The sequence below is a fragment of the Haemaphysalis longicornis genome, unplaced genomic scaffold, assembly GCF_048455015.1.
Source record: "Haemaphysalis longicornis isolate Haplotype H1 unplaced genomic scaffold, Haemaphysalis longicornis Haplotype H1 scaffold_9, whole genome shotgun sequence".
NCBI lineage: Eukaryota > Metazoa > Arthropoda > Arachnida > Ixodida > Ixodidae > Haemaphysalis > Haemaphysalis longicornis.
The window spans coordinates 5282462-5296387 of record NW_027526460.1 but is presented as its reverse complement, the minus strand read 5'-3'; the positions used below and the strand labels follow the sequence as shown (position 1 = coordinate 5296387).

The 13926-nt window shown below is 47.3% G+C and overlaps 1 protein-coding gene across 2 annotated transcripts; it reads right to left on the bottom strand.

The window, feature by feature from the left end:
* Nucleotides 1-1275: 1275 nt before the first annotated feature.
* Nucleotides 1276-8278, bottom strand: LOC144152991 (zinc finger protein 706-like). Of its 2 annotated transcripts, none has more exons than XM_077684608.1 (3): nt 8121-8278; nt 7727-7872; nt 1276-1541 (listed from the first exon to the last, which is right to left on the bottom strand). In XM_077684608.1, exons 2-3 carry the CDS (start codon nt 7859-7861, stop codon nt 1452-1454), a joined length of 225 nt encoding a protein of 74 aa, XP_077540734.1. In that variant the 5' UTR covers nt 7862-7872; nt 8121-8278; the 3' UTR covers nt 1276-1451. The 2 variants fall into 2 exon arrangements, with proteins under 2 accessions (XP_077540734.1, XP_077540735.1); XM_077684609.1 differs by having other exon boundaries at nt 8016-8144.
* Between the last annotated feature and the right edge of the window lie 5648 nt (nt 8279-13926).

Sequence of the window (13926 nt, the reverse complement as noted above, 5' to 3'; positions counted from 1 at the left end):
GTCACCCAGTCCAAATAATTACAGGAGGGCAAGAGGAGAGCTTCATTGCGCATGACACATGTCACTGCTTCAAACCACATGTGCACTCAGTCAGGCTCATCCCCCACCAAGCGCAATCAATCAGCCACATCATGAACGGTGGGGTAGAGAAAACAAGGAATGCACAGTCTTCAGGTATGTGATGACTTCATTAATACCGATCACGTCAACAGAACTCTTGCGAGAGTAAATTACTCGCAGTACACTAGGTGGGACCCTATGTCGTCCGTAGTGTTGCCAAAGGGTGCTACAAGACCTCTCCAAAATGGAACAAAAGGATCAAAATCCCATACACGAGGGTATTGGAGGGGTTTTGTCCTGCAGTAGATGCCCAAGGGTTGGGCACCATGAAGTACTCTCGGAGTGGATATGCAATGAACTCGTAAAAAACCCACTGTCGGTGAAAAGACACTCCAAATATGCCAGGTGCCTGGGATGCACCAAAACATGTTTTCAAACAGCGAAAACGGTCCATCTCTCTCTTGGCAATGACATTAGTCACTAGTCATCATTGCACGCACCATTTGGGAGAGTGAAAAGGACAAGAGGGCATCAACATTAATGGTTATTACTGTCTAGGCCTTTTGAGAGACTTGTTTGCCTCCGTATTTCAGCAGTTTCATTCTACCTGCAGGAAAAAGCAGGGCCTCAGCTCGTTATTAATGCCTTACGAGATGTTGCCCCGACATGTACAACAGTACCTCCAAGTTAATCTGGCCTTAAGTCTGGGCTGTGTTTTAGCATAAACTATTCCCTCTATCACGCTCAACATACATCTGCACCTTGCATAGCCTCATCAGATCAGTGATACCCCCAATGACTTTGCGCAGTGTTAAGTGCAATGCATTACTCGCATGAGCTGCACCAAGAAAAGCAAGTTTTCTTAGGACACCATGAACTGATGCTGAGTAGGCAAAATGACTAGTTTTGTTTGGTACCTTGCCACATATTGCACCTCTACCCAACTATCCCATGAGCAAGTTGATAGATGTTGAATTCCCGTAGCCTTAAGCTGCAACACAATTTTCAGATCAGCAGGATTGATTATAAAGGAGTGATAGTGACGCCTTATTTCATGCTATTTCAAAATCTCCTGGATACAGCGTTACTCCACTTGAGTTCCATGACATGCTGCTCAAAGCACCGCTGACTGATAGCAATGATGCACACGGACACATTTTTTGTGTACGAAAATTTTTTTATCGTTCCCGATAATCCCTCTTCAGCAGGCGGCTCTCTCGGGGCAGAAGATTTCTTTATTTTGAAGACTGGCCCTTTTCCTCGGAGGGGGGCGGGATAAAGCTGTACAAGGCAGGGGGGCAAGTGTTGATGTGTAAAAACGAATAGCCGCAAGTCCACAAGGCTGGTCTCCCACACAAGTCCACTTCGGCACGCATAGCGGAGCGCGACGCTTATACGTCCTGCAGGTCGCTGGGCAGGGGGTTCTTGGGGTGCTTGTTTTCAAAGTGCTGCTTGTAGGTCTTGGGGTCCGGCATCTGGGCCTGCCAGAGACGAGAGGAAAGGCTTCACCATGTGACCGCTTCCTCATTCAGGGCACACCTGCCCACTGCCACAGTGCAGGCTTCCCACACTAAGAGACACACCCAAATCACCCATGGGCGTGCGCAGAGTTCTAGATTAGGGGGAGCAAAGTCTTACCGCTGCGCCCCCCCCCCCCCCCCCCCCAATTCCCGACCTCTTCCCACCTGAAGGCCTAGCGGTCCGAACGCAGTGCAGAGGGATGGTTATAAAATTTTTATTTCAATGCGATGGAACTGCAACACGTACAAAATATTTCTGAGCAGAAATTTATACTTTCATGTGTTACATCGGCAAGGTATGGGTCAAATTTGGCGCCCCCCTTCAGATGATTAGGGGGGGCGGCCGCCCCCCCTGCCCCCCCTGTGCGCACGCCTATGAAATCACCCACAACCGAAAGGTGCTCCACAACAATTCCACACCAACGCACACTTGCCATCACTGCTGCAAGGGCAGGTGAGGGGAGAGACTCCCCCCCCCCCTCTTTCTTTGAGGGTGGCGCAGGGCTGCCTGCTGCTTCGCTTGTAGAAGTAGTTCACCTAAGCGAGTGGTCATAGTGTACTGCATGTCAGCAAGTATTTTTGTGGGAAGCACACCACTACAGTCAGAACTTTGTGCGATTGGCCACCACATACCACAGCCACCGCCAAGAAGAAACATGACCGCGCCATTGCGGTGGGGGCCTCTAGTCCCGTGTGATTTCATCACTTAAATGCGTAAAAGTTAGCGGGATGATAACCATGCCTCCAGTGTTTCCTTCTCTATTTTGTCACTGCTGTCGAACTGCAGCACAGAGCTCGGTGAGTTATCAAAAGCCCATCCTTTCACACTGAACAAGGTTGTATTTCGTGTTTAGTGGCTCCTTCGAAGACCCTGTTACCTGCTGCCAGATTTTTCATGCTGCTTCACCAGCTTCAACCACCTGCCCAAGCTAAAAAGCAGCATCGGCATTCTAACGGATGCAGTGACAAAAAAAAAAGGATGATTTTAGATTATTTCAGAGTGATAAACAGCCGTTAAGCTTCGTGTTGAAGGAGGCTTGATTGAATCTTAACAATTTAGCGGTGCAGCCAAGAGATTTTCTAAGACTGCTTGAGCTAATGAAAAAAGGCTTACAGTGAGCAAGCAGCTTCAATTACTGGTGTGAATTTCAGCAATTTGTTTTCCAGTCTGCCTTCACACAAACCAATGAAATTTGATTAACTAACAATGTGAACAGCTACTCCCATGGTGTTGTCACAGGGTACAAGATTAAAGGGACCCTGCAACATCGAAGGCCGCGAGCCACCCCCCTCTCTGGGAGAGAGCGCGCAGCTTTCGTCGCATCGTCCGCGGTCGAGTTGAGAGGGAACGATTATGCGCGATTTCATACGCGCTTAGTTTCGGTGATAGTGAACGGATTTTCATAGTTGTGGTGGGAGGAGATAGCTGGGACAATAGACTTTACCCCAAAATACATTCCTAGCAGTCGATGGTAAGTGTTGCAGGGTCCCTTTAAGGCTAAAAATACACAGGGCTGATGGTGTGCCTTATAAATAGGGTTCTGCGTTTTCGGAGTTTATTTTTGAACAAATTCGGAATTTTCCGGAGCGCCCTTTCAGAGTACAGAGAATTCGGAGTTTTTCGGAAAATTAGGGTCCTAGAGTATGGATCTTTAAGAAATGCTATGCACAACAATAAAAGAAATCGAACAGCAGAGAAATTTTTATTTAGTCTTATCAAAATGTGGCCTACATTCACAATCTCTGCAATGTATGCCCAGATGTCTGTTACTCGTCTTTTCTACATTGTTCCTATGCTCTCTAGGTCGATCATTTAACTCTTTCAGGACCGCTCCATAGGCCATCGATCACATATGATCGATGGTTTCGCGAGCCTGCAGAATACAAATTTTCGCTCGATGGAACACCTAGCGACATCTAGGAGATAGTTTGAAAACTGGAGTTTTCTCTTTTGTGTAGTTTCTTTTTTTATCGCCAGGCGGCAACGCGTCAGATATTTTATTCTGACGGGCAGTGGTTTCGAATGTAAACAAACATGGTGTCATACTCGTGCGAGCGCGATAAGAAATCCGCCTCGTCTCGGCTCGCATATCTTCGCCTTCTACTGTGGATTTTAACGATGAGAGTGGCAGTGAAGATTCGAAATGCGGCTTTAGAGATCGGATTTCAGCTCGAGTGAGGATTCGGGTGTCGATCAGCCTGGAACATCAAATCGCGCTCAAAGGTGGGTGTTGGTTTCGGTTTCAATTGGCTCTGGAGTAGGTATGTGCGCTCGAACTATGTTCTGGCTGGTTTATATTTATTCGCTAGGGTGATAACTACCTATGGTGGTGATCCCCTGCCACCAGCGCAGAAACGGATCAAGTTTTCGCTGAGACAAGAGCCCGGCGTGTACCTGGGCGACGACGTAGCCATGGCCCTAGTGCCAAAGAGATCACACACAAAACAAAAAACCAGTTACACCTAGCCGCATCAAACTTTTTCAATGAAGAAACAAAGCATTGTGTTAGATTTTTTATATCCTGAAATCATTTTATTCTTTTTTAACATTTTTATATTTACGCTTTTTTCTATCTTTTTCTGTAGTTTTTTTACGAAGTTCTTAGTTTCAGATTTTTTCATGGTTCTATCGTCAGTGTTGAAGTAAAACTTGGTATTGTATGTAAAAGAACATATAATTAGCTGCATTTTGGTATATGCTAAGGCAGGATGGTGCCTTTGCTTTATGTAACAAAAAATGTGTACCGAGACCTCCCTTTTTCATCACTTTTTCCGGCGGTCCCGAAAGAGTTAAGCAACGACCTGACTGACCAACGTACTGTCTGCCACATGATAAAGGAATCAAATATAGGAAACGAATATCGAACACAATCGAATAAGATTGTGATTTTGATAATACCAGCATTGTAGGCCGACACGAGGATCAGCTAACAAGCGAAATCATCGAGACATACCAGATTGTTTCATTGAAAGGCAAATGCGTTAGCACAACTTCCATAACACTGACAAAGAAAGAATTGAGATTCTTATCCAATCACTAATTTTTGCCTTCCTAATGTGCCTTTTTTAACGCGGGTGTTTCAACTGTCATCCTCCACTTTTTAGTTTTTATTGTATTTGCTAGTGCTCATCCCCTTTCCCTCTTTTCTTTCGTTCGCCGTGTACCGTCCCGTATAAAATCGGGCGTCACAGTGAAAATAAACAAGTTGATAGTAGCGCCGTGTCCCGCCCACTTCGTTCATCTTTGTTTCTTTGCGCTTACTCAAACGTTCAATCTTTAGCGAAATGAGGTTAGAGAAGGGCGAATCAAATTCTGGAAAAAGGCCCGAAGTGGAGTGGCCGGGAAGGGGAGAAATGTTTGACCTTGTGGGGAGAGATCTTATTTTTCATGATAAGGGTCCAAAGTGACTCCCTTTGTGAAGCTCGGGAACGTAAATGGAATGAACAAAAGTGGAAACTTGAAAATAGAATAGGAAAAGTTGTTCGAGGATGCCAGGGAAAGATAAAGGGTAGTCTGGTTTTCACAGGCGGCGGTCCCTGAATTCGGAGTTTTTCGGATAAATCCGAATTCGCAAAATTTTTACCGGCGAGTGTTTTTCGGATTTTATCCGAAAACGCAGAACCCTACTCATAAAACACAGGGAACTTTTTACAACAGAGTGCAGGTGCAAACTTCAGTGTGCATGACAGGTGTCACCACCTTAAGCCAGATGTGCGCTCATTCAGGCTAGTTGTCACCCACACCACATGCAATGAATCATCCACAACACGAGAACTGGTGCTGGAAGTACAGGGCTTTCATGTCAAATTAAATATCTGGACCTTGGCACTCGCAATGACACATCTTCACAGCATGTTGTAATTATGAGAAAATGAGAATCATATGGTCAATTTACATGACAGGTCTACTTGAATGAGCCTACTTTACCAGTAGCACAAACTCAAAGGCAAGCGCTTCTCAATAATCCAAAAAATTAGCACAAACAATGCAAAGAGGGGTACTGCAACCCAGACATTTTTTCGCGAAGCAACTTTGGTTCATTCAAAGGAGTGCCTCGTTCAAATAGCAGTGACACTTTTAACACGAACTTCGCACAAATACGCTGCATAATGAGAAAAACAGAAAAACAGCTATGCAACTCACGAGCGACTTTTCCACACTGAACCTCAGATGTATTATGGCCAGTTTGCTGCGATTGGCTGAGGTTGGCAAAATCAGACGCAATTTAAGCAGGTTAAATGCAGATTATAGGCTTCAGGAAGGAGCTATTGGCACTTGAATTTAGTCCGCATTCTTTTTATAGCAGTAAGAATGTTGTGCTAAGCCATGGAATCTACGAGAGAACACCTAACATAGAAACACTAGTGTGTACGGCGTGCACTATGTCGGCTGGCGCTGCACAGCCACCTGGCATGTGTGATACTGCCACTTACATGACCCGTCCTGCCGAGCCATACACAATATTTCATAGCACGATTACCATCAACCATTGCAGTAAGCCAGATAAAAGTCTGGTAAAAAAAAATGTGTGTATACAGTGGTCCTTCGGCAATGTTGTTACGCCATCGATGAAGGCAGACAGTAACCAGGCTAACAAAAACCATGGTTTTGCCATGGGCCTCAGCCAACATACTAACTTTTGTTTCATGAACCTGCCCAGCATACATCATTGCCAACATCATGATGCGGAGGAATTTTGGCTTAAATTGCTCGGCGTCTCAGTGAATAAAGCAGTGACTGTCCTTGTACCGTGTCTTTCCTCTCGTGTAGCATGTTTTCACTGGTTTTTTTCCTGAACATCGTGAACAAACAGGCCCAGACTTCCACTTTGCTGAATAAAGCATTGTTTGCTGCCGGACAAGCGCTGAAGGCCCTATCACACACCAAGTCGTTCGAACAAAACAAGCTTTTATTTTGTCTCCATGGCCCCCTTTAAACGGCTGTGGCAACAAGCGGCAACATATTTGCAAAATGATGCTTCTGCATCAACAGAGCCCACTGCCTCTGACACATGCTTGCATATTCTCACTACCAGGTGAGCAGCATTTGAGAGCACCAGCAGCTAATTCCTGCTGATTGGAGTAACCCGGTTAGTCACGTGGCACCCCTTTAAAACCACTGTGCACCTCCAAAGAACACGAGTTGCTCGATTTAGCTAGTGTATCACATGAGCTCCAATCTCCTCGTAGCAATAGTTTGCCTTTAAAGGAAAAAGCAGCTCCCGCCTGCAGACATGGTGCTGCAGGTGCATTCAAAAGTAACGTTTGCAATTACACTCAAAGGCATGGTCTGTTGATCCTTTCAAACAACCATGCGTCTTGCTAGCTGATGTCTCAGCTGCACAGCTGTCTTAACAGGTGCAACTAAATGAACTGGGTTGATCCACTGACCAAGCACCTGTTATTGCAGTAGTGAGCACTTTTTTTTTTTTTTGTAATGGCAGTGCATGCACAGACATTATGGAATGGACAGCCAGGTTGCACCATATGCATTGGGAGCTATGCGCTCCATTGCATTTCTTTTCACTTCCACCATACCACTGCTCCGCTCATAAAATCGGAAACAAATTTGTTGTTCTTTTTTTTTAGAGGGAAGCATCTTGTAAGATATCTAACATGCGTAGCTTGCATTAAAACTGAAAATGTCCTCACCACTTCATCGGATAAATTAACGACCCGATCAAAAGTTCGCTACTGCACAAAGTAACAATGTGCGTCACAAGTCCGTGACATGTCAATGACAGCGCTCTTACTGCAGCGAATGGTACATTCCGGCCGTTCTTTTTACGCTTACCATTTTGAACAGGCGCAAAAACTACGGGCGAAATTGACAAAGTTTTAACCGCAGGAAACACTGCGCTAAATCATCAGCAAAGGCAACTCGAAGCCTTGCTAGAACCGTCGCCAACGTGCCTGTTAGTCACGACGCGCATGCCTAATACGCTCGCGATGGCTTAGGAACAGCACATCCCATTTGAAGACTTCCTGCTCTCACAGTACCTTCAGGCGACAGGTGCCGCTACGGTAGGCACCAACGTAGTTAGCGTGGCAACGCCGAGTTCGGAGCTCGCCTTCAAGAGACTACTCATCCTGACCTGCTGACCCGCATGGCCTAGAAACACGGCCGTCGGCCTCAGAGCGCTTACCTTGCACACGGTGCATGTGAAGACCAGGGCCTTGGCAGCAGCGCTCTTCTGGTCGTGGTTCTGCTGTTTCTTCAGCATTTCCGCCTTCTTCGCCGCCTTCTGCTGAGACTGGATTTTCTGTTGCCCGCGTGCCATTCTCCCAAAACCTGCGACGCAAAACGAGCGACTGATAAACGCTCCCGTTGACGCAGCATGGCTGAAAGAACACGAGAGACGCGCTCCAGACTTGGAACGCCACGCATCCGAACGGTTCGGTGAATAGCACAGCAACATCGAAAAAGAGGATCACATGAGGAACAGGTATTTCATTCATTGTTTCGCTCAACAATCGTCGCAAGAATGTCCTGTTTAGAGGCCACAAAGGCAACTAAAGGCTTAACAGCGCGACGCTTACCTTTACGTCACCGACGGCAACGGAAAAAGGAATTGACGAAGCCTGCGCGGTACTTTCTATTAGGAGCAGCGGCCTTCTCGTTACTATTTTTTGACCACTTGCGACGCTGGCGGCGCTGGTTCTGCTCGTCCCGCTGCTGCTGCCGCTGCGAGCGCACTGGTCGTTTCACGCAAAGTTGCGTAGTTGCGTGAGAAATCACGAGATTTGTCTTGCCTACATTTATAGTGAACTAGAATGATCTAGTGGCGCGAACGGCGAGGAAGGGGCGTGCTCTTCTGTGTAGAAAACACCAGGTGGCGCTGCTGCGCCATCTTCGAAAGGCGCCGCCGCGGCAGGCTGTCGCTGTTCCGATGTTGGGTAGTAATTAACCCTTAAAAAAAAAATGCTACTCGCGTCTGGCATTTCCGTACCTTGCTAGGAACGTTTTGTTACAAATCTGCCCGTTTGAGCTGTAGGGAAACGGCTATAAATCGAGTTGTTTGGTGTCGTCTGCTACCTGCGCAGACGATCGATGCGAGCGTACGCGTTCGATGTGCTGCCGGCGGACAACTGCTATGTTTAATTCTTTACGAATGGATTTACTTTTTATATTTACTGTAATAAAGTCCCGGCATGAACCTACTTGTGAATTTCACTCTACAAAAGCAAATTATACCCAGTATTCACGCGTCCAGTAGCACCCGGCTGATTTTCTCAGCAGCAAAGTTTGCAATAAACAAATTACCTTCAGAGGAAACTTTCCCCAGGCACTTAGTGCTGAAGGCAGCGCCTCCAAATGTGTCGTTTGAGATCGCAGCTTCTGTGTTAGCACGTGTAATACATCACTAAACCTCCTAGTCGTCATGGCCCCTTTGCAGGCCGAACTGCTGTCAGCTTCTTGCAGCACACTGTTCGCAACAGCTAGGGAATATATGTCACCGCTTCCGCATAACACACCACGAAAAGAATGTTTGCGACGACACTTTGTCGTCATGTGGATAGAAGAGCACAGATTTCTCGTGAAAATGTCTAGCTTTTTTTTTTTTTTCGTATCGATGTCGTATAGCGAAACGAACGTTTCGATTGTCGGCACAATTTAGCCGGCACCAGAGCTTTGAAGGAAGCTTGACTTCTTGAAGATGGCTCATTGTGAAAGCATCATTCCACAGAACTTGCGACTTCATTTGATGAGCACTGCGGAGAGAGAGCCTCGTGTTGTGGCTGGTGCACCTCATCTTTTTCGGCTCTTCAGCTTGCTTGCTGGCTGCCGAAACTGAAACTCTTGTCCGCCTTTTCCTTTGCGGCTTCCGCGTGCATGCTCCACGCAGAATTCGAAGCACAGTCAGGCAGGATGGTAGGTACAGCACCTGGAGCCAGTGACAGCTTCCCGCGTACAAGTCGCACTTTACAGCCGTTTATTACGTGGATGTAATCACGCAATAAGCACTCGGGCTCAAAGTGGCGCTCACCAACGGCTGAAGATATGGTCAAGAGTTTGTCCAGTCTTCCCAAATTTTGTCCCCACTTTTTGCACAGTTCATCGTCCAAAGGAGCGGCGAACAAAGACGCCTTGGGAGCACCTGCAGGGTAACCACTGTGACAACCCGGAGCAAAGCAATAGGTGTCCGTCCTTCGTTTTGACATCGCGTACCCGGCCTGGCCAACCTCTATTCGACAGCACTCGCAATAACTATATTCCTGACGATTGTATACCTCTTGCTTCTGTGGAACATCACGGAAACGTAAAACACGCAGAAAATGAAAGGCCGGCCTCAGCCATAAACAGACGGAGAGTTTGTCCGACCGCGCGCCGCCAACGTATCGCACATCCGCTCGTATCGTCTGCGCCGCTAGCAGACGATTTGTTTGTAGCCGTTGCCCGATGGCTCAAACGGGTCTGATAAGCAACAAAACGTTCTTAGAAAAGTACAGGGACAACAAAAGTGAGCATCTTTCTTCCATAAAGGTTAATTACTGTACCACAGTAAAAAACGGCAGCGGCAATAGCTGGCGAGCGCCCCAAGGAACGGCCCGTGCAACCGCGGTACCGTTTTCGAAGAAGGCGCAGTGGCGCCCCTGGCGGCGGTAGACGCGCTTTGCTTCAGCCCGAACGCTGCAAAGCGCTCCCGTTCGCGCCACTGGATCAAGACATTCTAGTTCACTGTACCTACATTCCTACATGTACAGTGAACTAGAATGTCTTGATCCAGTGGCGCGAACGGGAGCGCTTTGCAGCGTTCGGCTGAAGCAAAGCGCGTCTACCGCCGCCAGGGGCGCCACTGCGCCTTCTCCGAAAACGGTACCGCCGCTGCACGGGCCGTTCCTTGGGGCGCTCGCCAGCTATTGCCGCTGCCGTTTTTTACTGTGGTACAGTAATTAACCTTTATGGAAGAAAGATGCTCACTTGTGTTGTCCCTGTACTTTTCTAGGAACGTTTTGTTGCTTATCAGACCCGTTTGAGCCATCGGGCAACGGCTACAAACAAATCGTCTGCTAGCGGCGCAGACGATACGAGCGGATGTGCGATACGTTGGCGGCGCGCGGTCGGACAGACTCTCCGTCTGTTTATGGCCGAGGCCGGCCTTTCATTTTCTGCGTGTTTTACGTTTCCGTGATGTTCCCCTACAGAAGCAAGAGGTATGCAATCGTCAGGAATATAGTTATTGCGAGTGCTGTCGAATAGAGGTTGGCCAGGCCGGGTACGCGATGTCAAAACGAAGGACGGACACCTATTGCTTTGCTCCGGGTTGTCACAGTGGTTACCCTGCAGGTGCTCCCAAGGCGTCTTTTTTCGCCGCTCCCCTGGACGATGAACTGTGCAAAAAGTGGGAACAAAATTTGGGAAGACTGGACAAACTCTTGACCATATCTTCAGCCGTTGGTGAACGCCACTTTGAGCCCGAGTGCTTATTGCGGGGTTACATCCACGTAATAAACGGCTGTGAAGTGCGACTTGCACGCGGGAAGCTGTCACTGGCTCCAGGTGCTGTACCTACCATCCTGCCTGACTGTGCGTCGAATTCTGTACGGAGCATGCACGCGGAAGCCGCAAAGGAAAAGGCGGACAACGACAAGAGTTTCAGTTTCGGCAGCCAGCAAGCCACGACAAAGCTGAAGAGCCGAAAAAGATGAGGTGCACCATCCACACCACGAGGCTTCTCTCTCTCCGCAGTGCTCATCAAATGAAGTCGCAAGTTCTGTGGAATGGGATGCTTTCACAATGAGACATCTTCAAGAAGTCAAGCTTCCTTCAAAGCTCTGGTGCCGGATAAATTGTGCCGACGATCGAAACGTTCTTTTCGCTACGACATCGATACGAAGAAAAAAAAAAAGCTAGACATTTTTCACGAGAAATCTGTGCTCTTCTATCCACATGACGACAAAGTGTCGTCGCAAACATTCTTTTCGTGGTGTGTTATGCGGGAGCGGTGAAATATATTCCCTAGCTGTTGCGAACAGTGTGCTGCAAGAAGCTGACAGCAGTTCGGCCTGCAAAGGGGCCATGACGGCTAGGAGGTTTAGTGATGTATTACACGTGCTAACACCGAAGCTACGATCTCAAACGACACATTTGGAGACGCAGCCTTCAGCACTAAGTGCCTGGGGAAAGTTTCCTCTGAAGGTAATTTGTTCATTGCAAACTTTGCTGCTGAGAAAATCAGCCGGGTGCTACTGCACGCGTGAATACTGGGTATAATTTGCTTTTGTAGAGTGAAATTCACAAGTAGGTTCATGCCGGGACTTTATTACAGTAAATATAAAAAAGTAAATCCATTCGTAAAGAATTAAACATAGCAGTTGTCCGCCGGCAGCACATCGAACGCGTACGCTCGCATCGATCGTCTGCGCAGGTAGCAGATGACACCAAACAACTCGATTTATAGCCGTTTCCCTACAGCTCAAACGGGCAGATTTGCAACAAAACGTTCCTAGCAAGGTACGGGGATGCCAGACGCAAGTAGCCTTTTTTTTTTTTTTTTTTTTTTTTTTTTTTTTTGTAAAGGTTAATTACTACCCAACATCGGAACAGCGACAGCCTGCCGCGGCGGCGCCTTTCGAAGATGGCGCAGCAGCGCCACCTGGTGTTTTCTACACAGAAGAGCACGCCCCTTCCTCGCCGTTCGCGCCACTAGATCATTCTAGTTCACTATACCTACATGCCTACAGCGCCTACAGGCACGGACGCTCGTTGAACGTATGATTGGTGTGATGTTGAACTTGCATGAGGAACGGAGACAGTGGAAAAAGACAAACCAGTCGTTGGTGCGCAAACCAACTCCTGCCTCGTGTATCCAACGCGAACGTGTTTTGTCTTTTCCCACTGACTTTGTTTCTCGTTCAAGTGTGCAGCACACGCTAAATTCAAATTATGATGCTAGGTCCCCTCGCACTCCGGCTAGCTTCGCCGCGCTCACTTGCCGACCGCTGCTGCGTCGTCCAGCGACAACGAGGTGGCCGAGAACCAAAAGCTCTGTATGAGATTTGTGCTGTCGTGCATCAAGATTATCGTCGTCTGTACAGTGTGTGTCTTGCCGCATCGTGGTGGGCTGTTTTTATGTGGAACGTCGTCACCGAACTCGACCTGAGAACGTCGAAGCTGCATCTGTTGCTGGTGTGATTGTGGAAATTGTGTCGGTGTAACGCAACCTCTGTGACTCTTTGAGGAAATAATGCGATTTCTTTTCTTCTACGGCAGTGGCGGTCTCCCCCCCTCTAAAAAACTCATTGCATCGCAGTAGCGGTGACTAGAGTCACTAAATAAACCTTATTTAGTGACACTAGCGGTGACCAGTTGCAAGCGTGATTGTGCCTTGCCGCGCCCGATGTTGAGCGTAGGCCTACGTGCTGTCTGTCTGGCCCGACGCGGATTGTCTAACTCTTTCGTTACCGCGGGAAATTGACCAATTTTTAAGGGTCTAACAAAACATTTTTTTGTGCTATACATATTTGTTAGGCACACATTGCAGTGACATACAATGCAGATTATTCCACGCGCTTTCCAACGACACCAGTTTTATTCGAATTATCGAATTCGAAATTTTTGTCCGCGCGTCGAAGAAAAAAGTAAGTTGTGTATAATAAACCACGTGTTGTAGAAAAAATTTAGAATATAGTACATTTTGTAGGTAGACATTTCAAAAACCCGTCCTAGAAAAAAAAAATTGAGTTGCGCCGTACAATTTGTCAGATATAAAAGAAAATCTTAGCCCACGTGGTGCCCGTGCCATGTGGTGAAGCCCAACCTCTATTTCAAGTTTTGCTATTTTGGATAGTTCTCTAGAAGAAATCTGGTGGTTTGACATTATTAAAGGCCTAAATTAGCCTCCACGTGATGTAAAAACACCTTGTCAATGATTATGACCGGCACAATATTGAAGGCAAGCAAGCGATGTGAAAAAATCCGCTTGGAGTTGAGAACCAAACTCTTTGGTGGATGCTTGTTGACGTTCTGATGATCGCTCATCAGTCAGAACTTTCATTTGCGTTTTATTATCATGTTCTGACTCACTATGCTAGCCCTGCTTGCAGGAATAAGGTACGATGCGCTAGAATCATGCCCAGCAAGCTTTCACCAAGCCGCCGTCGGGCTGTGAAGCGAGTTCAGCACTACGAGCCTACTACATTGCAGCGCCACTTAACAATTTTGATACAAGGCTGTTGGAGACTTTGTCAGAATAAACGGTACTACTAAGAAGCGACACTAGACTTCCGGAAATACCCTCGTATGAAACCGAAACTGCCCGGTGAACAGCTGGCGGTGTCCAAGGCCAATTGGAAGCGTTCTCCTCGTCTGAAGTGATACCCGACGACTTGGTGTTATCGTTTG

What these genes read in the sequence shown, in the direction of transcription:
- LOC144152991 (XM_077684608.1), bottom strand. Translation starts at nt 7,861, where the DNA reads ATGGCACGCGGGCAACAGAAAATCCAGTCTCAGCAGAAGGCGGCGAAG. An exon ending in TCACATGCACCGTGTGCAAG is followed by an intron (nt 1,542 to 7,726) that starts GTAAGCGCTCTG and finishes CGTCTCTGGCAG; the next exon opens with GCCCAGATGCCGGACCCCAA.